Raw genomic sequence first — 25519 nt, forward strand, 5'->3', positions numbered from 1 at the left:
CCGAGTGATACAGCAGCGTTTGGTCGCGGCGAGGAAATGGATAACAACAGCTGACACCGGTCACTTCCTCTGGGGCAGCACTGCACGTATTAACTCCTTTAATCCTCACAATAGCCCCGTGATGTCGGTGCTGTTTTTCACAACCCCATTTCACAGATAAGGAGACTGAGGCACAGAGAGATGGAGTAACTTGCCCAAGGCCATCCAGGTGGTGGAGAACAGCTTCAAACCCAGGTGGTGGGATTGAGAGCCCCTCAATGCCATCCCTTCTGCCTTTAGAAACTCGCTATCCCCCACCCCCCTAGCCCCCGCCTCCATGCTGCTCGAGGGGAGAAATGTGGGCGCTGGGTCAGCTGTGAGATGTACATACAGCGCAGGACAGGCCCCAGTGCCTTTAGTGTCAGCTGCAGGGCACAGCTCCGGGAGCTCCCGGGACTCTGGGACCCATTCAAGCTGCTCCTGGCCGGGTCCCCAGGGCCACTTGCTCAGTCAGTAAAGTAGGCGTCCTCTGGCCGGAAGCCACCTGTAACACGGCTGTCGCAGATTTACCCACCTGGCCTCCAGACTCACCCCGCCCCCTTGCTGGACTGAAAGGTCTTCTGTGCCTCTGGGAGCCCGGCCACAGGGGTTCTGGGGGCCTGGCCAGACCCTGTCACGTGGGAGAGGTGCATGGGTGGGGCAGTGGGCGGGGAAGAGGGCCACTGGTGGCGGCAAAAAGGAAAAGGGTGAAGTTTTTCATGTCCTTTTAATATTAAAAGATCTCCTTCGATAGTCAGGATGTATTGCTAAATTTTGTAAAGCAGGCTAAAGAAGGGTGTGTATAAGATGAGGCTATCATTGCTAAAATAAATAAAATAGAAGGAAAAGGTGGCAGCTTTGCGGCTCAGTGTTATAAGCTTGGGCTTCTGCACCAGAGAGACTGCACTTGCAACCTGGACTCAGCCTCTTCCTGGCTGTGTGACCCTGGGCAACTTGCCCACCCTCTCTGTGCTGGATAGTCATGGTTTCTTTGTGCCCCTCCTCTGGAAGGAGAAAGCCAGCCCACCTCCCTTGAGGGAGTGGGAAAAGCTGGACAGAAGGGTGTGGGCACACTGTGTGTGGCCTGCCAGGGACGCCAGCAGGAGGCAGGCCTGGGCCAGGGTGGTGCCAGTGGCAGCATCAGGGCCTCACAGGGACAGCAGCGATGGCTCTCTGGCCAGGATACTGGGTGGCGCTCCTGGCTCCACGGCACCACCACCCCCTCACCCCGTGCATCTGGCGTGTGTCTGTGGGTCCCACGATCTTTCAAATACTCTTTTCTGCTTTAATCACCCAGAGTTGTCTTTTAGTGCTGTGCCCAAGACCTCCGACCAGGACACTTTTAGAGCCTCAGTGTTCTCAGCTGTAAAATGGCTCTATTACCAGAGCTCACTTCTCAGCTTCGTCTCGGGGATCCTTGAGAGAAGATACATTCAACCTCAGCACAATGCTTAGCACGCTCTTAACAAATGCTGGGCAAACTCTCTGTATATAGGTTTGTTTTATGGAAAAGCGCTGGACATGTACTTCAGAAAATATTAACTGTTATTAGCTTTGGACGGAGGACTGTGGGTGATCTTAAGTTAAAAATTATTATTATTTTGCATTTCTGTTTTTTTCTAACTCCCCTGCAGTCGTGGTTTTTGTTTTATAAAGGGGAACATAAAAACGAGTAAAGCTTTTTCTTCCCTGGGCTTTTACCCTTAACCTCAGGCTTTTACCCTGGCCTGAGATGTGCAGGGCTCTCTCGGGGACTCGGGGAGGCCGGCCCGGCTGGAGGAGCAGGGCCGGGGCGGGGGGTGCGGGCATGGCGGGAGCCCCCTGCCCGGGCCTGCGGGGAGACGCCGACAGCTGCTCCTCAGGTGCCCATAAACGCCTCATAACTGCAAAAACGCCGACGCGGCAGGCCTGCTTACTTAGAGGGGGCAGGTGAGGGCAGGGGGCGAGGCATCTCCCCTGACAGCAAAGCCATTCGGATGACGCCCGGCTCCCCTGGGCCCCTCGCTCTGCCCTGGAGCCGCTGCAGGGGGCGGAGGAGGGGTGCGGGCGGGAGCCGCAGGCCCCACCGGGTGGACACCCTCTTGCCTGGGCTGCCGAGGCGGCAAGGCCTGGCTTCACACTCACGCTGTCCTGAGTCACCTCGTGCCCCTGCTTCTTAGCAAGCGTGACTTCAGGCAAGTTACCTCCCATCTCTGAGCCTCGACTTCCCTCTCTGTTAACTGGGTAGACAATCCCTTCCGCTGAGAGCGTTCTCAGCCTGGGGCAATTTTGCCCCCACTTTGCAGTGCCCGGAGGGAGGGCTACCGGCCCCTAGAGGCTCGAGGCCAGGGATGCTGCTACACATCCGACCGCACATAGGACAGCCACGCCCCACCCCACCCCGAAAGAATTATCCAGCCCCAAATGTCGGTGGCACTGAGGGTGAGAAACCTGTCCTAGGGCGAAGGTGAAGGTTCAGCGTAATCACACACGCACCATGCCTGCAACAGTGGCTGTTACCGTTCACGCTGTGAAAGGGGCGCTTTCTCCTCTTTACCTCTCGGAACCAGATGTCAAAACATGAGGTCTGGGGCCGGGGCGCACCATTGAAAAGAGGCCGGGCTGTGACTCTGGGCTCTGCTCACCTTGTTTTCTCCTTTTCCCCACTGCCTGAAAGATGTCAGAGTTTTCCAAATGGCCACTGGCAGCTTTCCCTCCCTCCCCCGGCTGAGGTCAGGACCTGAGCCGGGTCCTCGGGGACCTGGGCTGCCACTCAGATTTACAGCGCACTCCACCTCCCCGGCCCTCGCTTGCACAGAGACTAGTCCCAGGGAAGCTGACATAGCGCTGCTGGTCTGGCAAGAGAGGTCAGGGCGGACAGAGTGCTGCCCGCTGAGGACCCCCTCCTCCCAGACCCCTCAGGCCCTTCCAGGGACACACCCAGGGTGACACCCAGGGGTATGTGTGTGTGTACGTTCGGTGGAAGCTGCTGCTGCCCGACCCAGAGCCCGTCTATGGGAACCCCCCCCTCCACGTCCGCGATGCCTGTTACAGCTCATAGCCGCCCATGTTCTGTACTGCGGGTGCCCCCAAATCCAGCAGGAAGCCAACGGCATGAGACCTGCCCCCTTGTCTCAAGATGGGATGTATGCTCAGAGCCCCAGTGAGTGGACCAGGCGGAAGCTGGGTATCCTCACTGGGCTTCCCCGCCCCACCCTAACTCTCTCACTCCCTTTCACGTGTGTCTTGACAGCACACCCTCCGCAAATCCACGCACTGAACCCCTGTCTCAAGCTCTGCTAGTAAGGGACCCAGACCTAAGACTCTGTGTGTGTGTGTGTGTGTGTGTGTGTGTGTATTTGGGGGTGAATGATCATGGTTCCTTTATATGTTAATATCATGATGAGGGCTTCCCTGGTGGCACAGCGGTTGAGAATCCGCCTGCTGATGCAGGGGACACGGGTTCGTGCCCCGGTCCGGGAAGATCCCACATGCCGCGGAGAGGCTGGACCCGTGAGCCATGGCTGCTGGGCCTGCGCGGGGGCCACAGCAGTGAGAGGCCCACGTAACGCAAAAAAAAAAAAAGGAGGAAGGCGACCATGCTTACAAATTGCAGCCTGCAGTTGGTGTCTTATCTAGAGGTGGATTTTGGTCAGCCTGCCCTGTGCGCCTTTGAAGGCGGAGGCAGGTCCTGTTCTGGAAAGAGGCGGCTTGACAGGTCTGAACTCCTGGGCCTAAAGCCACTGCCATCTGTTGTCTTCGTCGTGGGCAGTGTTATGACACAGGGGCTGTGGCTAAGCGGGGGTAACGTTTTAGTGTCTCTGCATCAGTGGACCCAGAGACCAAGCTGCTGGGTGCGGAGGGCCAATAACTTAGGAGTTGGCAAGTCTGCGTGTGACAGAAAACCCAAAGACCAGTGTTTTAATCACATCAACGTTTATTTTTTCTCACACATTAAGAAGTGTGGAGGTCAGCAACTAGGGCTGGCGCCCCTGCTCTGCTAGGTCCTCAGGAAACCAAATTCCACCCTCTCGGCTCCACCATCCTGAGGGGGTGGTTCTCCCACCCTATGCCGCCAGAGCATGGGGAGAGTGGGGAAGAGAGACGCTGGGGCCCCAAACTTGGCCAGCTGAGGCTGGGTGGGGAGTGACGGGAGAAGAGGCTTCTACGGAGCTTTGGGGGCCCGCCCATCACTCCTGCTTATAGCCCATTGGCCAGGGCTGTGTCACGTGGCCCCTCCCATCCACAGGACCCCAGGGATGTTTTCTTTTAGCCACTGAGGCCACGGCATCGGGGCAGGGGCAGGGGCGGAGCTGAAAGAAGGCACTTTCTTGGGGTTAGGAGCAGAGGGAGATCTGGAGGCCAGGAGGGGTCAGTGTTTGACCCCGAGAGGCTCTAAGCATATTTTATATCCACCTGTAGCCATGTTGTAATCCCTTGTCATCCTCAACTTTTGTTAAACTCCGTCTGAGCCTTGCTGTGGGGACTTGCAGGAGGAACGCAGTTTTAAACTTCCCAGCCTGGAAAGAGCGGCTGCAGCCAGAGGGTAACTTCAGGGGGTGTGGGGAGCCGGGGAAGGGGGGCGGGGGGTGGGGAAGGGGATGGCTGTAGGAGCAACAGGGGACCAGAACCTGACCCGTGGGCTGGGAATCTTCCGGGGCTGCTGGGAAGTAAGCAGGTGGGCAGGGAAATCTGGATCTTCTTGAGAGACAGCAGGGAAATCCAACTCCCAAGGGCCAGAGAGACCCACGGGCACCCCAGAAGCACAGGGCTAGGGTGATGCACCCCTTTCTTTGGGGCTCCCTTTCACAATTCCCACACTGCCCCTGGTCCCTTCGGCCATCGCCTTCCTGATGCTCTGGAGGGAAAGAGGAAGGAGAGAGGAGAGGGGGGTCGGCTGTGGGTCTTTGCGTTGCCTCCTCCACCAGCCTGTGCCCACCCTGGCATGTGACCATCAGGGGGCTCTGGAAGGCAGTGGCAGCAGCAGACACTGGGCCTGAGGCTGGGGTCCAGCAGGCCTGATAGGACCCCCCCACCCTGATTTATAAACAGGAGCATCAGAGTCGAGCCCTGTTAGACGGCTCTCTGCCAGTCGCTTGCCTTGCACGTTTCAGCAAGGGTGTCAATGTCCACCTCATGCTTTTAGATTTGAGGACAACCAAGGCAAAGTGCCAATAAGCTCTGGATTTTTTATGGGGAGGGAGAAGGAGGGAGATAACCTCCCAATTTGGGGGAACACTGTAGGCCTCTGCAGGGCCAGGCCTGGCCACATGGTGCAAGAGCTCCGGTGGCTAGGCCTGCCTGTCATTCACAGAAGGGCCTGGGGAAGGGACGGCCTTGAGCGTGAAATTGCTTCTTTAAGGCTATTTTGTGGGCTCCCCTTTAACTCCCACACTTGCTGGGTAAAAAAAGAACGAAAAGAAAACAGGCCCTGGAGGCAGCAGTGAGCAGATTCTTTACTGTCAGATTATACACCATCAACCACCCCCGTGGGGTCCAGCGTACCCGTTCTTGTCCCTCCTTATAGGGGCGGTTAATACAAACAAAAATAGTCCTCTACAAAAGGAAGTTTCCAGCCCTCCCAACCCTCCTTCCTAACTCCCTTCCCCCAGACAGCGAGCTCCTTGGTCACCAGGCCTCTGGAAAGGCCTGGGGTCTGGTGGGTTGTAAGGGAAAACAAAGAATAGAAAAGAGAATCAGGTCAGCGACTAGAGGTGTAGGCAACTGGATTTTCGGGTCCGCTGGCTGAGGGTGAGCCAGGGACAGGCGCAGGGGGTGTCTGCAACAGTCGTGTGTTGGGGGGGGCGGGGAGAGAGAGAGGCAGGAGGCAGGACCTGGGGCTGTTGGGATAAGCAGGGCTTCTCCCAACCCCTGTCTCACTGCCCGCAAAAAAAAAAAAAAAAAAAAAAAAAGGAAAGGGGCGCTGGGTAATATAAAAGAAAAACTAAGACCGAAATCGCGGGCCGCTGGGGCCGCGACCGACCACACAGCATCCCCTGCTGCAGCGCCGGGGCGGGGGCAGGTGCCACTTCGGGGAGGACGGGGCGGGAGGACTTTGCTGAGTAGCACCTGGGAGCAGCTCGGGCCGCACCCTTCTGGCCGCCAGGCCTCCGACGCCGGCCCCCGGGCTCCCGGCTCTCCGGGCGCGGCGCGGGGCGCAGGGCGCGGCGGGGCGCACGGACCGCCGCCCCCCCCCCCGGCAGGGGGTCCTCGGGTCTCAGCAGTCCAGGCAGGTGGCCAGCCGCAGCAGCAGCAGGCAGCCGAGCAGCGTGGCGGGACACGGGGCGGCCCCGGGCGCGCGGTCGCAGTCCAGGCCGCCGTCGGCGCCCGCGGGGTCGCAGCGGGGCTGCTCGCAGCGCACGCCGGTGTAGCCGCGCGGGCAGGCGCAGCGCTGGTTCTGCACGCAGGTGCCGCCGTTCTGGCACAGAAGCTGGTCGTCGTCGCACACGTTGGCTGCGGGGCGGAGGGGCGGTTAACTCGGGTGGCGGCCCAGTCCAGCCCTCCCTCCCCGCGCCCCGCGCTGGAGCTTCAGCTCCTGGGACGTGCGACACTGGGGGCGCGGCCTGGACCAGGGGGTGTTGGAGACTCAGGGCGCACTTGGTGCAAAGGTACCAAGGGCCGCGCGAGACCGAGCCCTTGCCTCCCTCCCGCCGCTGCCCGGCTCTCCCCGCCCCGGCCCCGGCCTTGGTGCGGCTCTTCAGACGCACCTGCTCTCGCGTCCAGAGCTTAGCACGTGCTGCTCCACGTGCCTGGGGCGCCCTTCCACCCTCTTCCCCTGGCTAACGTCGGGTCTCCGCCAGCCCCTCGCTTCCTCGGACTGCCTCCCTCCCTCCCTCCCCGCAAATCCGCCCGCCTCCAGCCAACTGCAGCCAACCCCCGGCTCCACTTTGGCCTCCAAGCCCTACCGACTCTACACCTGCTTGCATCAGGCCCCGCCCACCACCCGGACCCTGCCTTGGGCAACGCCAGGCCCCGCCCACCCACTGGGCCCCGCCCCGGAAGCGCCAGGTCCCGCCCCTGGAACCCACCCGCCGACCCGGACCCGAACTGGACGGCCTCGAGGCCCCGCCCCGGGCCCCACGGCACGCGGCCCCGCGCAGGGGGGCGGCGCGCACTCACGGTAGCAGCCCTGGCGCCAGTAGTGCGTGGGGAGGCAGTCGTCGCACTTGGGCCCCGCCGCGCCCTCGCGGCACTCGCAGAAGCCGGTCTCGTTGCACCGGTCGTGGACGGAGCCGATCTGGTTGCAGTTACACTCTGGACGGACAGGCGCACGGCAAGCGATCAGGGGAGACGTGTGGGCGCCGTCCGCACGGGCCCACCCCTCCCGGCCCCGGCAACCCTCCCAGCCGGATCTCCGCACCCGCCGCTGGACGGCGGGGTGGGGACGCCTGGGGCGTCCAGATCTCGAGGGGAAAGTTTTCATTTTCTCACATCCACTAAGCCCCTTCCCCTCTCTGGCCCTGGCGCTGCGTGGCCCGGACCAGCCCCTTGCAGTCAGTCCCTGGGCCTGCGTCTCCGCTTCCGTAACTGGAACGGGCGCTGATCCCTCCCGGCTCCGGAGAGCTATGACTGACAGGTGGGAGGAGCCTCAGCAGAGGCCACCGGCCATCTGTCCTGGGGGCTGGGGTGTGTGTGCGGAGGGGGCAGGGTGTAGTCGGTCTCCGAAGCTCCTCTCCAGGGCGGGTGGAGGAGCGGCCCCAGAGGCCTCCAGCTCGCCCTGCTCCGTGGGAGAAGCCAAGTGCCCCCACTTTGGGAGTTCTTGTCGCCTAGTGCCAGGCCCGGGGGTGGGGGGCAGAGGCAGACAGGCAAGGCAAAAGGAGGCGCTAGGGGAGGAGGCACGCCTCTAATCGGATCCAGAGGCCCTGCCCTGTCCCTGCTGCTGCCTGGTGTGACACGGGCAGCACAGTTCCGTTGGGATCACTTCAGAGTTGTGATGAAATTATCTGAAGGCCGCTGCCATAATTCAGACTGACAGCTGCAGCTTTGCGGGCAGCCGGGGCTGGCCTGCTGGGTGGGGGATGGGCAATGGGTTTCCCAAGGGCGCTGGGCATCCGAGGGCTGAGAACTGGCCTCTACTGGAGACCGTCTTCCAGACTAGTGGGTGTTGGCCATGGGCCACATGTTCGGTCTTTTGGGATGGCCTGCCTCTGCCTGAGCCCAGGGCCCCTGTAGATTTCCTTCTTTACCCCAAAAGCCAGGCCTGGAGCAGAGTTTAAAGAAAGCCAACCGTCTGCCCACTGGGGGTGGAGGGCATATAAAGCGTGAGAAAAAAATTCATTTGAAGAAAAGCTTCAGTCCCCCCAAAACGGTTGAAAACCCTTGATCTGATCCACCTCCCTATTTTACAAACAGGGAAACAGCCCCAGAGAGGGGAGGAGAATTGCCCAAAGGCACACAGCCAGGCAAGCCCTAGAACCCGTCTTTGACTGGAACTAGGGGTTCTGAAACGCCATTGCCTGCAGGGAGAACCACATGGGGAGGTTAGTAATAGAGCGGATTCTGGAGGCTTCTGTCTTTAAAGTGGGCCCTGGAATTGGCATTTCCCCAGCCTCCCGCGGGGATTCCAATGCAGGGGTGTCCAGACCCCGTCTAACGCTGCTCTTCCGCCTAGCACCCTGGTCCACACTCTCCCGCGTGGGGCCCCCGCCCCCCAGCCGAGGGCTCACCGATGCACACGTTCTCGTCGTCCAGCTCCGCGGAGCCGTTGCGGTAGTAGCCCAGACGGCAGTGCTGACAGTGCTGGCCCCGTGTGTTGTGCTTGCAGCTGACGCAGGTCACCACGTTCAGGAAGTCGATGTAGCTGCAGCGATTGGAGTGGCCATAGCACTCGCAGTCTGGGCCGGCCAAACGTGAGAAACACCAAGGGTCAGAGGACAAGTGGAGAGTGTGCCTTCTGGCTGCCCCCTCCCTGGTGCATTCCGGAAAACTGAGGCCAGGGGTAGGGGCTGGCACAGGAAGGTGCCCTGGGTCTCCGACACTTCTGTACCATGTGGGGAGAGATGGGTCTGCTAGCTTCGAGCCCGACCAGTGTAGGCTCAGCGCACAGATTACCACGTGGCCCCATGGGCAGGGCACCAGGGAGGGCCAGTGGGCAGCATCCGCTAAAAACCTGGCCGGGTACCAGGGCGAAGTGCTTTCTGGAGGGAGGCCCTCGTGATGCTGGGGGTGGTTAGACATGATTCATGCAGGGAAGATGGGGCATGCCGTCAGACCATGAGCTCAGGGAGGGCGGTGCCTGGTTTCACGGCGTTCACCACGGTACCCCGGTGATTCAATGAAGGGTAGACGCATGCATGAACGCTGGAGAGGATGGAAAGGGCCAGGAGCTTCCTCCCCATGCTGCTTTGGAAGATGGTTGGAAGGAAAACACCCACCTGCACGACCCTTTCTTATTAGCCTGAGCTGTTCTGCAAATCTCATTGGCTTCAGAGGGCCTGCTCTGGCACGACCCTGAGAGTGAGGGCTGCCTTAAGGTTTGTGCCCCGAGCATCTCACCTTGACTCCTCCTAGCCCTGGCCCAGCTTCTGACTCTCTCTGGAGGCACCTGTGACCACCTGGGCAAGGCCCCGGGGTTTGGAGGTGGCTCCCATGACATCATCAAGGGGCGGGGTTTGGTGAGGAGGGTCACCTTCCCTGCCGCAGAGGGGGGCATCCCTTGGTGTCCCTCCTAAGAGGCTCAACACCCCCTTGAACAAGAAAGGATGCCAGCTCCCCTCTGTGAGACACCATCTGTGTATCTCTGGAAGACCCAACCACCATTTCGTGATGTGAGAAGGAGGGGCTGACCTGGTGTCAGGGTCAAGGGCATGGGAGACCTTGGAGAAATGAGCCTCTGAGATGTGCCCAGGAGGAGATGGTGAGCATTCCCACACCATGGCCTCCTGGACCCGTCCCCTTCACCTTGTCCCTCCGGGGACAGTGAGAAGGTGAGGCACCCTCCAGGTGTCCCAAGGAGTACTGTCAGTGACCCCTGTGTCCCAGATCTTGCTTCAGCCAAGACGAGCCCCTGGGCCACACCTCCCAGGGCAGCCAGGACAGGCTATTCCTGGTAGCTCCTCTGCCTGCCCCCGTGCTTTTGCCCACTGTACTTCTGACTCATACCTGCTCCCAGCTCCCTTGGGGAGGGAGGACTGGAGGCGAGAGAGGCTCCGTTTCACCTTGACCCAGCTACTCGGGGAGGGGGCATCGGTCCACGCACTGCCTTGTTTTTCTTTTGTTTTTTCCAGTGGAGGTGGTGGGGAGAGGGGCCGGAGGAGGGGCTGATCAGCCCCGGGGCCTTCCTCTTACCTTCGAATTCTTCAATAGGCATCACTTGAGGAGATTTGGGCCTGAGCTGGAAAAGTCTGGAGGCCTTGGCAGGGGCGGGGGCAGCAGCGGAGGTGCCCGCAGCTTGGAGAGATGAGAAAGAAGCTCTTTCATCAGCTGTGGTCCAGCTGCCCAGGGTGGGCTGTCCTGGTCGAGGTAAAGCTCAGCACAGCCTCCCAAGGTGCCCTGGGCAAGCTCTGAGCGGCTTTGTCACCTGCTCAGAGACGACACAGCACAACCAGGAACACGCAGAACCAGGCCTGCCTTTGGTCCCTCCTTGGGCACCATCTACACATCCAGCTGGATTAATCCTTCCAAAGTAAGTATTCTCTAGCTCCAACGTGCCTCATATTGCGCTAAATACTTTGGTGAAGCTGGACGATTTTTTTGACTGGTTGAAAACATTGCTTTGCACACCCTGTACTCTTGCTCTCCCCTCTCCTCTCCAAACTCCCGTGAGCATCAAGTCCAGCGTCTGTAGCTGGTATTCAAGATTTGGCCATCTCCCTTCCTTTCTGAAGCAAGCTCCCTGCTCCAGCGAGAGTGAGTCCGTTACCGTCCATGGACTCCCCTCTGGCAGGTGCCGTCCAGCCAGGAGCACTGACTGCCCTGCCTTCCACTGCCCTGAATCCCAGCCCTGTTATTTGCGGGGGAGCATGCCACGGTCTCCTCGGCTTCCGCCCGGGAGGCTGTCGCGCCCCAGTGGGCCCAGGGCCGGGAAGTGGTTGCTCCAGCCTGCTCTCCATCACCGGCGAGGACGCCCTGACTCAGCGGCCGGCCAGGTTGCTGGAACTGCGGACCCTCACCGTTGTGGGTCCGGCTGCGGAACTGCTTGCCAGCAGGGGGCGCCCGAAGCCCCGCTCACCGCTGACAGCGGGCGCGGGCCGCGAACGGGAGGTGTGGGCTGGGTTGCTGCCCAAGCCAGGCATTAGGCCTTAACGTCCAGGGAACCGTGAGCCGGGACCGGGGACAGCGTCCCATCTTGGAGACTCGGGCAGGCCCAGTGTGCCTCCTGGGTGTGTCCACGATGGCTACAACTGAGCCCGTGGGCCCCCACGTGTTTCTTCCCACCGCGGAGGGAGACCGAGGCTCTGGGCTTGGTCTCGGCGCCTTCCACGACCCCTTCCCCGCATCGCGCTTGGTCAGGCCGCTGCTCCCTGCCATCCCACCGCCAAGCCTTTGCCCCAGCTGGTCCTGCCGCCTGGAAGGCTACCTTCCCCCTTCATCTACTCACAGCCAACCCCCTGCAGGAAGCCCTCTCTGACTCTGAGCTGCACCTCGGCCCGGGGTGTCCTGTGAGCACGATGGTGGGAGAGAGAGGGTTACTGGGATCACGACAGGGTCTCCACTTGCCTCGGAAGCCCTTGGGGATTAGGGTTAGGGTTAGGGTTAGAGTGTAGGACTGAAAGGGGTCGGGCGTGGTGATATCACTCTGGCTAAGTAGGTGAGAGTTGGGGGTAGGGGCAGGCAGAGCTCCAAGGCCCCTCCCCTCGGGGCCCTTGGGCCCCTTGCCACCCTGCGTCCCCACCCCGTGCCCTGCTCCCTCCACTACAGCGTCTCAGAAGGAGCTTCCCGCTCCCGTACCTTCTGCACTGGAGGACACCTGGGGCCAGGGGGCGCCCGCCCAGAGCGGGGCAGCGGTAGATGGCCTGATCCACTCTTCGGGGAAAGAAGAGGAGAAACCAAGTTATGCGAGGGGCTGGGGCTGGGCGTATCCTGGGGACCCACTGAGGCATCACCGCATACAGGCCCCTTACAAGAAGCGGTACTATAGGAAGCGGCTCTGCCTACGCTGGCCAAATGGAACTGGGTTCAAATCTACAGGAGAGGCAGCGTCTACACTCCATAGGCAGCCTATGGAGGGCACATGGACACCGGATGGAAGGGGGCCCCATGCCCGAGGACCTGTGTGCTTTGGGCAGTCCTTTCTTCAGCGGGACACCTGATTCTTGAATCTCCCTCCCTGTGTGGGCCCCGTTCCCACTGAAGGCTAGAGTTAGATGGAGTCCCGTGTATCCGGGCCCAGACCTCTCTGCACTGAAGTCTCTGGCTAATGGCTGTAAAGGGGGCATGTGTTCTGGCCAAGACATCAAACGTGTCCAGAGGGTCCTCTTCCTGTCCAACCCCAATCTAGGGACTGGAGCATCCTCCCTGACCCCTAGATTGGGCCCATTTTCACCAGAGGCCCCAACGTGAGCCAGCCCCCAAATGCCACCGTGCCCATCTCCAAGACTAACTGGACACACAGCAGGGGATGCAGGTAGGGCTGGCAAGGCAAGGAACCTTTCTGTGCCGAATTTCAAAGGACAAACCCAGAGGGACAAGGGAGAAATCGGATTTTTTCCGCTTCTTAAAGGGATTACGCACGATGCCGGCTGGTGGTGAAAGCAAAAGAAAATCTACCAGCTAAGAAGTGTGGGAGACTTTCCAGCTGGGAGCCAAGAGCCTCTGGACATGAAATTGACATTTATGGGATGTTCAATGAGAAGAGGCTGCCGGTGTCCAAATTGGCAAGGGCTTAATTAGGGGCCGCGATAAACCCGCCCTGAAGGCGTTGTGCTTTGCAGCCTCTCTCCCACCACCCTCGGCGGCCAAGCTGGGGGAGAGGGTCAGTGGTCTTGAACAGCCTTTCTGCCGGCAGCCCCTGCCCTCTGGACAGCTTGACACTGGCAGAAGGGAGAAACATCTGGGCCAGGGGTTCGAGGGCCCAGGTGGACTTGGGCCAGAGAGCCTGAGGCACTTCTTGGGAGGTACCTGGAGAGAATCAGGACCTTCATGGGGGCCTGGGAGTGGAAAAGACTGGTCTCTCCAGGGACATGCTCAGGTATGCAGGAGGAGCCTTCTCGCAATGATCCGTGTCACTTGCCAAGGCCAGATGGAGGCCCCGTCTGTTCCTTCGGAACTGGGGAGCTGTGCAAGCCAGGTCTTAAAGGCGGCACCACCTCCCAGACCCCCGAGGCCTCGGGCCCGTGGCACTGGGTGGCTGAGTGGGCAGGAGGCATCAGGAGTCAGTGAGCCCCGAGTTCAGGTCCTGCCTGTTACCTTGAGCAACTGCTTCTTTTTTCTTTTCTTTTTTTTTAAAACAGCTTTATTAAGTATAATTTACACACCATAAAAATCCAGCTGCTTCTTCCTAAGCCTTCGTATCCTCACCTACGGGACTAGGGAAATAACAGCCCCATCTCATGGGGCTGTGAGCAAGGAATAGAGTACAAGCTCCTGGCCCAGGAGACGTCCGAGCTCCCCTAGCTGCAGTGAGAGTCACGATTCGTGGAGTGGGGGGAAAGGGCATCGTGGGGGCCCGGGCATAGGCTTCAGTTGCTAAAGAGCACTGACGACCCCTGAGACTTGGGACACTCAGGTCACCGGCTGTCACACCGCAGCTGCCGTTTTCTCTTAATGCCTGCAGCCCGGCACTGGACCTGGGATGCAAAGCGGACCGTGACCCCCCGCTGAACGATAGTCCTGCCTGGAGGGAGGGGTACGTCCTTCTCACCACCTGAGTCCTGGGGACCCTGACGACTCAAACCTTCTCTCGTCCAGGCTCACCGTCCTGACTCTGATGCTTTCCTTAATTCCTAGCTTTGCAGTTGGCACCCCTCGTACCACGTGAGAAGCAGCTCCGAAAACGGGGTCCGGGTTCCTCAATGTGCGTGTGTGAGCTTCTGGCCTCCCACCCAGACAGATCACCGTTTGCGGGCAGACACGGGACCTACCACGACTATTTTTGGTCCCGCCTCTGCCCGTCACAAGCTCAGCAAAAAAAAAGCGCAAGTCCCAGGCGGCTGGACCAACTTGTGTCCGGAGCCCGGATTTCCAGCGTGACGCATGCCCTCCACCCCAAAGAGGATTCCTGGCCCAAGAGGCCATCCTGAAATCCTCGAATCTCCCGGCTAGCCCCCTGCCCCCTGCCAATGTCTCCCGTGGAGAAGGGAAGGAGGTAGAAAGAAAAGAAGCGTGATGTGTCACGTCAGCCTCTGGTCCAGTGGAGGAGCTGGGCATTTTCCACGGCATTCACTGGCTGGGAGCGCGCTGAGCGCCTACCCCCAAGAGGCCGAAGCCGGAGTGTCGGGGATCCCTCCCCAGGTGACGGAGGGGTCTCTGCCCCTTGGTAATGCCACCCTTCCAAGGGTCCACGAGCGTCAGAGAGAGGAAGGGGCGCCCCACCCCGCTGCCTCCTCCCTGCGGAGGGCGTGGGGCAGAGGCAGGGCACACTGTCCGGGACCAGGGACCTTGGCCACATCTTCCCGGCATCCTCTGGGAAGGATGCGTCCTTTCAGACTCCTGGCGCTCGCAGCGGGCAGGAGCCGGTGGGGTGCCCCAGGTGAGGCCGGGTGAGACAAGGGGGCCACCCCAGCACCCCAAGCCTTGGACACACCCCTGGCCTGGCCCCACCTCGAAAGGCCCAGCAGTCCAGAGTCTGAAAACGCCAGCTCAGGGGCTCCCTTCCGCCTTGCTGATCGGAGGAGTCTACCTTCTTGGCTAACCCTGCACTGTCCGTTCCTGGGGCTCAGCTGCTGATGGGCAGGGAGCAGAGCTGGGGCCAGGATGGCTGGTGGGGGTGGGGCCTGGGCTGGGCCCCCCCCCTCCCGCTAGGTCACCCCGCCTTTTGGCCAGGCTGAGCAGCGCCCTGGTGGGGGTGGGCAGGGAGGAAGAGGATGCAGGACTTTCATGTGAGCCCTGGATGCCCTGGCTGGGCCCAGTGACAGGCGGGTCCAGACAGCCCGGAGGGCTCTTGGCGCCATGCTCTTGCGGCTCTGGGATCTAGCATTCTCTACTCTAAAAGCCAAGCCCCTGCCCTCCCCAGGGCTGAGGCTCCCACATCATCGCACATTACAGAGAGAGGCAGGGACTCGGGCCAGAAGTGGGAAAGGGCAGGGCAGCTGGGGCTGTAGCTGGGCACCCACCTGTGGGCTGTGGGGTGCTGGGGGCCGTGGGGGCCCAAGCAGTGGATGTGGAAGGGGCAGGAGTGGAGGGGTCCCCCCTCACGGCCACAGCGGCCACAGGGGCTTTGGGGACGGGGTCTTTCCGGGACCTGCTGATGCCTGGCAAGAGACGAGAGAAGCAAGAAAGGTTGGGGGAGTTGGTGGGTGTGGAGCAACGCGGAGGAGAAACTTAAGACCCCCCCCCCCGAGTGGACCAGCGTCCCCTCCAGGTCCAGCTTCCTCTGGCCCCCTCTCCGCCAGCTGGTGTCCCACAGGGAGCAGCCCCGGGGCTGAGTGTGGCCCCAAGGAGCCCTGGCGGAGGGAGGCGGCGCCCCTGGAAGCCTTTCTGAGACTTGGGGTCTCTGCACCGGCTGGCTCTTTGACAGGTTCTCTCCTGCCGAATCTGAGGGCAGATGGCGATAGCCGCCTGGGGGGCGGTGGCTTCAAGGATGAAGTGAGACAGTACGAGCATCCTGCTCAGCCGACGCCTGGCACTGTGCGTGCTTGGTGGTGACTCCGTGCCAGTTGGTCGCCCCCTGCCGCCCTCCCTCGCCTTCCCTGTTGACTTCTCGGGACTCCCCTGACCCTCCTTCAGATGGTCTGGCTGCTCTGGGGCCTGAGCTGACCTGGACGCGTCGGGGTCCGGGCTCGCTTCCCTCAGCCTCCCCGTGGGCAAGCGGCTGCAAAGGTGATGATATAGCCGCGGGCTGCCCTGGAGGGAGGCCAAGCCCCATGGTCAGACTGGGGGGGGGGGGCGTTCTGCCACTGGCTGGGGAAGGTGACCCCGACTCTTGCCTGGCAGGAGACGGAGGAGCAGAGAGTTCCCCCCCCCGGGGGGGCGGGGAAGGGGACCTTTCCAAAGCAGCACCAGCTGAGAAGCTAGAGGGGAGGAGCTGAGATACGAAGGAGCGGGTGACGACGAGGGGAAAGAAGCGAATGGATTAGAAGAGCGGGTGGTGAGGCCTATGGATCCAGGGGGACAGGAAAGCCCTGTCTTTCCTCTCCTGCTCTTCCCAGGACATGCAAAGAGGCTCATGCACCGAGGGCCCCAGTAGGTTTCCCGACTGGGGTGCTGGTGACCCACGTGTGTACTTACTGCCAACGGCGGAGCCTGCGGCGGCACCTGCGAAAAGAGAAGGGTCACAGCAGAGTAAGGGGCCCGGCCGCCTCCTCCCTGCAGAGGAGGGGGTGGCGGGGCTGGGGAAAGGAAATCAGGGGGCCTGGGCACCTCACCGTGCAGGGATTGGGTCAGATCATCCATTCCATCCTCACTGGCGCCCTGAGAGGGAGGGGCCCCTATTAGCCCATTTTGCAGATGGAGAAACTGAGGCTCAGAGCTGTGACTTACCCTATCAGGGGACCTGCTGATAAGCCTCCGCTGGGGGCTTCACAGGCACCCTTCTCGTTTGAGTTTAGACTCTCGGGTCCTCCAGTGCAGGACAAGGAGGCGGGGGGCCGTTCTCTCAGGAGTGATGGGATTTCAGAGAACGTGAGGGTCCCCAGCCACGGGGACAGGCCGGTTTACTGGAAGTTACCACCAGAGGGACACCGTGGTGCATGCTCCCGCCTGAGGAAACGCGGGCACGGCTGAACGACCGATTGGAAGATGATCGCAGCGCCTGCCACGTGTTGAGGGCTTTCTGCACGTGGGCACGGGCTGAGCGCTGTCCCCACCTGGGCCATTCAGTCCTCGCAACAGCCCCACAGGGGGTTTTACTAGGGTCCTGATTCTACAGGTGAGAAAACAGGGCTCAGGCGGAGAAATGGCTTGTCCAAGGCCACGCAGCTGTGAGTGACAGAGGCCTGACTCCGACACGGCCCTTTCTGCCTCTGTGCCCTGGGGATGAGAGGGGCCCAAGGCCACAGTTTGACCTGGGACTTTGGGTACCAGCGCGGGAATGGTCAGTCTCAGAAGGAAGGAGCCAGGGCCACGGCTTCCCCTCCAGGTGGTCCTGACAAAGGACGGAGCGTGAGGACACCCCTCCGTTCCCCGGGAGCCCCGGGGGGGAGGATGCCGAGGTGTGGGCAGGGGCACGTGTGGCGTGAGGACCTCCCCTGGTGACCCTGGCGGCGGGACAGTGAGGGAGGCCTGGGAGGGTGCACCTGGGGGCCCACAGTGCATGACCTGCGGGCAAGGGTCTTAGTCTGTGGGGGCCGAGGGACCTTGGGGGATCCTTCCAGGAGGAGAACAGGGTCCAGAGAGGAAGCGGGGGGTGGGGGGGTGGGGTGGGGGAGGCCAGCAGGACAGATGAAGGGATGAGCGCTCGAGCCAGAGGCAGGTGGCAGCGATTGAGGAAAGTGTTCGAGAAAAGGTTCTGGCAACAAAGAGGTGGGCGGAGCCGGGCGGGGCGGGGCTGTGGCCCGGAGCGCTCTCCGTGCCTTTGCAGGCCAGCAGGTGCCCTGACTCCGGGAGGTCACCCTTCAAAGGCTTCTCTGAGCGGTGCCCGCACACGCACAACGCGCCTGTCACAGCCTCGTTGCGAGGCTCCCGGCTTTGTCAGCCTGCGGTTGCATAAATCTTTCACGGGTTGGTGGCGGGGGTGCCGAGGGAGGGGCTCCCGGGAGCGTGTGCCCAGGAGGGGCGAGCTGAGCGGTGCCGGCAGAGCCCAGCCTGGCTTTGGAGCCGGGGCCGGTGGTGGCATCTAACTTGCTGCTAAACTAGGAGGGCACTGAGGGTCACTGGGGCTCTGTTTGCTCATCTGGAGAGCGGGATACTAATGAAGATGGCACCCGAGGGGTTACTGTGAGGGTGGAGAAGCTGCGTATAGAATGTGCCCGGTGCCGCCTCCTCGTCAAAGCACTTGACCAGCGTCAGCAAATCACTGGGGCGGGGGCAGCTGGGGAGTCCCACTCTGGGGCCAGCCCAGGCCCCCTTGTCCGTGGCAGCTGGGGGCTCCCTGGGACTCTTGATTTCATGGAGATACCCAGGGACTATGTCGGGGGCCGATGGGGGTCCCCAAAGGGTGTTCATAGTGCAGGCGTATGTGGGCGCACCCCGAGGATGACCTCTGGCACAGGAAGGCTGAGCCGGGAGAGCAGAGGACCATGCAGAGGGCACGGGCCGGGGCCTCGGAGGACCCCTCTGTAAAATGGGATAATAGGAGACCCGCTTCCTGGGGCCACCCTAAGGGTTGAGGGAGTGGGGACCCCGTAACACGTGGCTATGTAAATGCCCCATAAACACTGGTGATGAGGGATGGCGCTGCTTCTCACGGCTAACCCGGAGTGAGGGGTCCCCAGCCCCTCCTCCCTGACACCCTCTGGGCCTTCTCTCCTGCCCTGGGGGCAAGAAGGGGAAGGTCTGCGGAAGGATGCTGAGGAAGCTCATCTCAGGTTTCCAGCAGGATGCAGGTGTGCTGGAGGTGCTTGATGACAAGGCCTGGCGCTTAGGAGCTTGGTGGCAAGGGGTGTGCCCGCGTGTGCATACGCGTGTGTGCGCGTGTGTGTAGATGCGTGCGTGCGTGCGTGTTTCTGGGCGCACACCTTTGTAGGGAGTACGTGTGTGTGCATGTGTGTGCGTGCGTGATGAGATCCACAGCTCCTGAGCTTGAAGGCTGGGAGGAGAGCACGGCCTCACTGGTCCGAGGGGGCAGCGGGCCGGGGGGGAGGGGCCGGGTGCAGCGGCCGCCCTGCGTACGCACACGCGTTGGGAGAGCCGTGGGGCAGCGGCAGGTAGGAGCCAGCCCGCCAGGACCGCGTGCGGAAGCTCCTCTTGCACTTGCCGCAGTCGGGGCCCGTGGTGTTGTGCTCACAGTCGCACTGCAGGCTGCCCTCGCGCACGGAGCACAGGTTGGCGTGCAGGTTGCACTTGCACCTGGGGGGACACGGAGGGGGCAGGGCGTCAGTGAGCGTGGGGGCGGGCTCTTCCAGCTCTCTGGAGGCGCTTGGAGGGTGGCCTGGAAGGGACTCTTGAGGCCATCTGTCCAACCTGCCACGACTCTCCTTCGGGACAAATACTCCCGGATTCACCATTTTGAGTCCTTCCCCAGCACGAGGTGCCCCTGGCTCCTACCTCTCGGTGAGGGTGGGGTGATGAGATGCCCTTGTCCCAGGTGCTGAATTTTTAGTAACACAGCTTCTGATCACCTCTGCTCTCAACCACGGAGGGTTGACAGGTAGCAAGAGTTACCTGTCCCTGGTTGTGGAGACGTGGACCTGGCCCCAGGCTGCACCTCTGCTCCCAGCCGCGGCCCACACCCATGCCCTTGAGGGCAGAAAGAAGCCCCAACGCCCCAAACCCTGTCAATTCATCCACACATGGATTATTCATTCATTTCATTCAAATATTTATAGGCAACTCATCATTCTGAAACCTGTAAATAAAGGGAAAGCATCAAGCATTTGTCTCGCCGGTCCTATAAAAAGGGTACCTCCGGGTAACCAATAGCTGAGGAGGAGATGTTTCTTTTTATGGAAGCATTCCAGCTGATAATTGAAGAAGGAAGGACAGAATTTGAAAGTCACTGTGTAGCATCCAGTACCAAATGGATAGCTACAGGCACAGAGCATCAACAGAGAGAGACAACCAAAGAAGCATTCTCGCCAAGACAAATTGAACTTGAATCTGATCAACACTCTGGATCCAGCTACAAATTTATAGGAAATACGGAGGCCAGAGAAACATACCAAACAACGCCAGGGGGACAGAGTCAGCAAAATCCAGAAGTGATGATGTAGTTTATAGGACAGATGAATGGCAAGGGGCAAAACTTGAAATGGAAGGGGGAGGGACCCAGAGCAAGAGAAACCGCAAAGGCAAAGCAATCAAGTGCAGATCGTGGACCTCATCTGGATCTTGGTCACACAACCTCTAAACTCAGATAAACAATGTATATTCGTGAGTCAGCTGGAAATTTGAACACTGACTACATTTGGTGATATGAAATTAATGTTTATTAAATGCAATGACGGTATTGTGGTTACATCTTTAAAAGTCCTTGGCTTTAGGGACACACACAAGTATTTACAGATGAAAGTATCTGATGTCTGGGATCTGCTTCAGAATAACACAGAAAGGGAAAACATGGGCAGAGATACAAACGAAACCAGAAAGGCTGTGAGTGGATTGCTGAAGTTGGGTGGCAGGTATATGGCAGTTCATTATAGCAGATTCTAGTTTTGTATGCCTGTTGGAAATCCTTCATAGTGAAAAGTTAGAGAGAGAGAGTGCTCTGTATTCTCATATGGGAAGATTTCCAAGATATATTGTCAATATTTGTAAAAAGCAAATTGCAGAATAATGTGTTTGGTAGGATTTTCTTTTTATTAAAATACACACAGAAAAATATTTATAGGGCACCCGTTATGTGCCAGGCTCTGAGCTGGGAATGGTGAGTAAAATGGTCGACAAAGAAGATGGGGTCCCTACTCTGATGGAGGGTAGGGTCCAGCGGGGAGACAATGAAAAGATCAGTGATTGGGGGAGGGAGAGGGAGGATGAGGAGGCGGAGTCCAGGGGATTTTTAGGGCAGTAAAGTGATTCTGTATATGACACTGTCACGGGGGACACACGACATCACACATTTGTCAAAACCCATAGAAGCACACAGCAGCAAGATAGAGCCCTAATGTCAACTGTGGACTTGAGTTGAGGATATACTGTATCAACGTTGGTTCATCAGCTATAACAAATGTATCACACTAATGCAAGACGTTAATAACAGGTGGAACTGGGTGGGCAACCCGGGTATTAGGAACTCTCTTTGCATGATCTGCTCAATTCTCTGTAAACCTAAAACCTAAACTTTAATATGGACTTAATTTTAAAATAATCATCATGCAAACCTTTCATTAATGTCAATTGTTATAGGTGCCCATGTGTTCTACAAAGGAGAGGGGATCATGGGTGGGTCTTAACGTAGTCTGGGGGGAGCAGGATAGGCTTCCAGGAAGAACAATTTAAATCTGAGACCTGAAGAAACATCAAGAGTTACTCAGGCAAGGAGGGGAGAACCTTCTGGAAGGAGACAAGAGCATTGCGGAAGACCCTAGGGCCGAGAAGAGCTCAACCCGTAAGGTCTAAGATGAGGTAAGGGGGAGGAGGAGGCCAGACGGTGATTTGGAGGCTGCATTGTGTTCTGGAAGCCACTGGAAGGTTGGAGGTGTCCTGCTCTGGCTCCTATTTTATATATCACCGAGGTCGCTCCATGGAGGATGCTTTGTCAGGGGCACCAGAGCCAGGGTATGGAGAGCGGGGAGGAAGCTGTGCCCTGCTGGCCACAGAGGACAGTGGCGTGGACTAGGGTGGAGGCGCCTACGTCCCACCAGCGATGCCCGGCGTGTGCAACATTCCCCCTCGCTGGGTCTCATCATCTCAAAGATTGTTTCCCGAATGCTAAACCAGCATTTCGTCTCCAGCTGGTAATCTCCCCCTTCTCTTCATACCCCACCTTCCACTGAGTGACGCTCCTCCCGGACAGAGCGTCTCCCCTTAGCCTCTGCTTATCCACACGATGAATATTTAACTCCCTGCATCTTCCCGCTTCATAAATCAGTCCTGCCTCCCCTCCTGCCCTCTCTGTCTCCATCTGACTGGAGCACTGCTGTGAGGCCGGCCTTCCAGGGCAAGGATCCCAAATCGGGAAAACTGGTTGCCAGGTTCCTAGCAGCCCTGCAGCTCGGAGTTAACCTGCTGCCTGCTGGCTTCAGAAGTGCCAGGGCTGCCTTCCTTCCTATAGCTTCCCTCTGCCCCCAGATCATCTTGAGGAATGGTTACGGGAAATTGGGCACATCCGTGCTATGGAGTATTATAAAGCCATTAAATATTATGTTGTCAAAGGCTACTTCAAGCCTTGGGGAATGTTCCAAATAGAGATGAAAAGACCATACTCAGCAAGTGTTTACTGTGTGCCAATGGGTATCTCATCCGACCCTTGAATGACCACAAACGCTGGTACTATTGTCACCTTCATTTTACAGACGAGGAAATGGAGGCCCAGAGAGGTTAAGTATCTTGCCCAGAGTCACAGGGCTGTCCAGAACTGTGACTGAAACCGGGACGCACAGATATCCGGCTCTGGAGTCCAAGAGGTTAACATGGGTTAGAATACGGATTGTAAAAATGTAAGATACCAAACTGTAGGTATTATAGTGTTATGGACTGAATTGTGTCCCCTCTCAAATTCGTATGTTGAAGCCCCAATGCAACTGTATTTGGAGACAGACCCCTTAGAGAGGTAATTAAAGTTCAAGGAGGTCAGAAGGGTGGGGCCCTAATCCCATAGGGTTGGTGCCCTTACAAGAGGAGGAAGAGACCCCGGAGCTCTCTCTCCACCATGTGAGGACACAGTGAGAAATTGGCCATCTGCAAGCCAGAAAGAGGGATCTCACCAGAAACCAACCCTGGCAGCATCTTGATCTTGGACTTCTAACTTCCAAAATTGTGAGAAAATAAAGAAATGTCTGTTGTTAAAGCCCCCCAGTCCGTGGCACTCCATTATGGCAGCCCAAGCAAACTAGTACGTGCAGCTTCCGATTATGTTTAAGTACATATATCCGTACCCAAAACACCAGTAGACAATACATCTAGGTATTCCTGTACTTGTCCTGAGGGAGGGGTGGGATTATAAATGGTTGTAGTTATTATTTCTATTTCCTTATTTGTCACTTTGCACGTCTCTACATTCTCTATAGTGAGCAGGTGTTGCTTTTATAAGTAGATAACTAATGGTTTTTGAAAACTGGAAGTCAGGCTAGGCGGGGAAGGAGGCTGGTTCGTGAGCTCACACAGGCCTTTCCTCTCAGGAGGAGAAGCAGGTCCGTCAGGGTCCTGTTTGGGAAACCATCGCTCCACGTTACACGCCACGCACTGTTCGTGACTCTCAAGTCCCAGGTTCAAGGATGTTTTCTGAACTCTCTGGGACAGAATTCTGATGTAGAGTGAAGGCCCTGTCCAAGGGAATTAACCAGTGCTAAAGTCTGTGCTATTTTAACTCCACCTTCCCTGGACACTTAGCCTTGTCAAGCTTTTACTGCAGCACAGAGCTGAACTAAACAGAGCATGAGAAAGCCTGTTCACTCTTTCCCTGGAGTTCCAGTCTATTACCACATATGTACTGTGGGCCTACTATGTGCTCAGCTCTGGGAAAGGCACAGAGAGGGATGGGCAGGTACCCGCTGGTACTGGGGACCCTTCTTCCTGGGAACACTAGACCCAAGGATGGTCCATGGCAAAGAAAGGTTCTGTGTTTAAACCTTATTGGTCAACACATATGATGCTCTCCTAATGCCCTCACGTCCTACTCCTCGACTGCCACCCTCCACTCAGGGTCCCAGTGCACATTAGCATATTAAAGGCTCTGACAAGTCCTGCAGGAAAGAAACCTGCTGACTTTGACTAACAAAAGTTTGTTTGCAAAACAAACCTTCTGGTATTTGACCTCAGAAGGTTTTAATGTTTTTCATCTGAATTCCTATTTAACATACCACTGAGCTAGCTGGAGAGGAACACCCCGGCTGGGTGGAACCAGGAATGTACCCCATGCCTCTGGCCCAAGGATCAGATATTTTCAGATATCAGCTACAGAAAACAAAGATTGCCACCTCAACTTTGGGTGTTAACGCTGACCTTGGCTTGTTAAAAATTTGTAAAAGGGCAGCTGAATCTGAGTCGCGTGTTCTAATGATGATAGGAGGGGGTCACGGAATGTGAGAGCGCGACAGGTCTGTCGGGGGCTCGGGGTACAGCTGGGGAGAAGCCTGCCCAAGGTCGTGCAGTTTAAAGGGTACTCTGGATTTGGATCCAGACATCCTTCCCTGACCCTGGCTCTGGCCCACCCCATGCTGGCCAGCCCCTCCCACCATCTTCACCTCCCAGAGGGCGTCTTGGCTTCCCTGCCCTCCCTGGTTGAGCCCTGCAATGAGCGCAGTGCCTCCTCTATCAGGGAGAGAAGTTCTCTGCTGGGCAGGGCTGCCAGGAGGAGCCCACACAGTGTGGGGGACACAGTGTGGGGGAAGCCTCGCCAGGGCTGGCACAGAAACAGAACCCAGTCAATGGAACTGCTTCTCAGACTTCCTGACTTTTGCAGGGAGCGCATTGCAGGGAGTAATGCGCTGTGTGTGTGTGTGTGTGTGTGTGTGTGTGTGTGTGCGCGCGCGCGCGTATGCATGGGGCTTCACCTTTCTGGCTCTCTCTCTGTGTCCCTCTATGTCTCTCCATGTCTTTGTGTCTCTTCCCATCTCTGTCCAGCATGTGTCTGATCCTGCTTTCCTCTAGACCTCTGTGCAATGCAGTTCCCTCTGTTTGGTTCGAGCTGCCAGGCTCCGCCCCTTTCTCCTGAAGCTAACACCTAGTGGGCGTGTCAGGTTCAAGGCCAAATGTCGCTTCTGCAGGGAGGGCCTCCCATCAGCCCCTGCTATACCTTCCCTCGTCCCAATGCTCATTGTAATAAGCAACACCTTCCAAAGTGGAGCCAGCATACGACATGACTGGGGGAGATGCGGGCTAGAACTATAAAAGAGTTTCATTGTTTTTGTTTATTTTTGATTACACAGTATTTTTTTTTAAGTGAAAAACTCACCAAGGCTGGGAATCTCAAAAATATTATTTGGCCAAAGGTCAAAGTTTAAAAGCATATTATTTGAAGAAATTATTAAGTAGATAAATAAATCATGTGCAATATCCTTATGCAAAAGACTGACATTAGAACTCACTCTCACGCCATAAACAAAAGTTAACTCAAAATGGATCAAAAACCGACATGTAAGAGCTAAAACTAGATAACTCTGAAAAGGAAACACAGGGGAAAATCTTCATGACTTTGGATTAAACAGTGATTTCTTACACATGACACCAAAAGTACAAGTAACAAGCAAAAATAGATACATTGGACTTCATCAGAATTAAATACTTTTGTGGTTCAGAGGACGCCATCAGGAAAGTGAACAGATAACCCACAGAATGGGAGAAAAACCTTATCTCTGGTAAGAGACTTATATCTAAGACTATATAATGAACACTTACAACTCAATAATAAAAAGACAACTCAATTTTTCAAATGAGGAAAGGATCTGAATAGGTATGTCTTCCAAGAAGATATGCAAATGGCCAACAAGCACGTGCTCACATCACTAAGCATCACAGAAATGCAAGCAAATTACAGGGGTTACCACGTCACATCCTTAGAACGGCTAGTGCCAAAACCACAGATAATAACAAGAAAATGACTGTGAGAATCTGGAGGAAATGGAAGCCGCGTACACTGCCGGTGGGGATGTAAAGTGTTGTGAGAGACTTTGGAAAACTTTCCTAAAAAGTGAAACTGACTCACCATATGACCCAGCAGTTCCCCTCC

General features: G+C 57.9%; 1 protein-coding gene across 8 annotated transcripts in view; it reads right to left on the reverse strand.

The window, feature by feature from the left end:
• Nucleotides 1-5433: 5433 nt before the first annotated feature.
• NTNG2 (netrin G2) overlaps nt 5434-25519 on the reverse strand; it is a 74948-nt gene continuing 54862 nt past the window's right edge. For 4 of the 8 annotated variants that reach the window (XM_067040479.1, XM_067040477.1, XM_067040476.1 and 1 more), the window contains exons 4-11: nt 18869-19041; nt 16324-16350; nt 15210-15347; nt 11887-11961; nt 10285-10386; nt 8664-8831; nt 7117-7251; nt 5434-6450 (exon numbers count right to left, since the gene is read on the reverse strand). In XM_067040479.1, coding sequence (XP_066896580.1) covers nt 6215-6450; nt 7117-7251; nt 8664-8831; nt 10285-10386; nt 11887-11961; nt 15210-15347; nt 16324-16350; nt 18869-19041 — 1054 coding nt within the window. In that variant the 3' untranslated portion in view covers nt 5434-6214. The other 4 variants (XM_067040480.1, XM_067040481.1, XM_067040482.1 and 1 more) reach the window with 4 other exon arrangements.

This window comes from Kogia breviceps, chromosome 8 (genome assembly GCF_026419965.1).
Source record: "Kogia breviceps isolate mKogBre1 chromosome 8, mKogBre1 haplotype 1, whole genome shotgun sequence".
Taxonomy (NCBI): Eukaryota; Metazoa; Chordata; class Mammalia; order Artiodactyla; family Physeteridae; genus Kogia; species Kogia breviceps.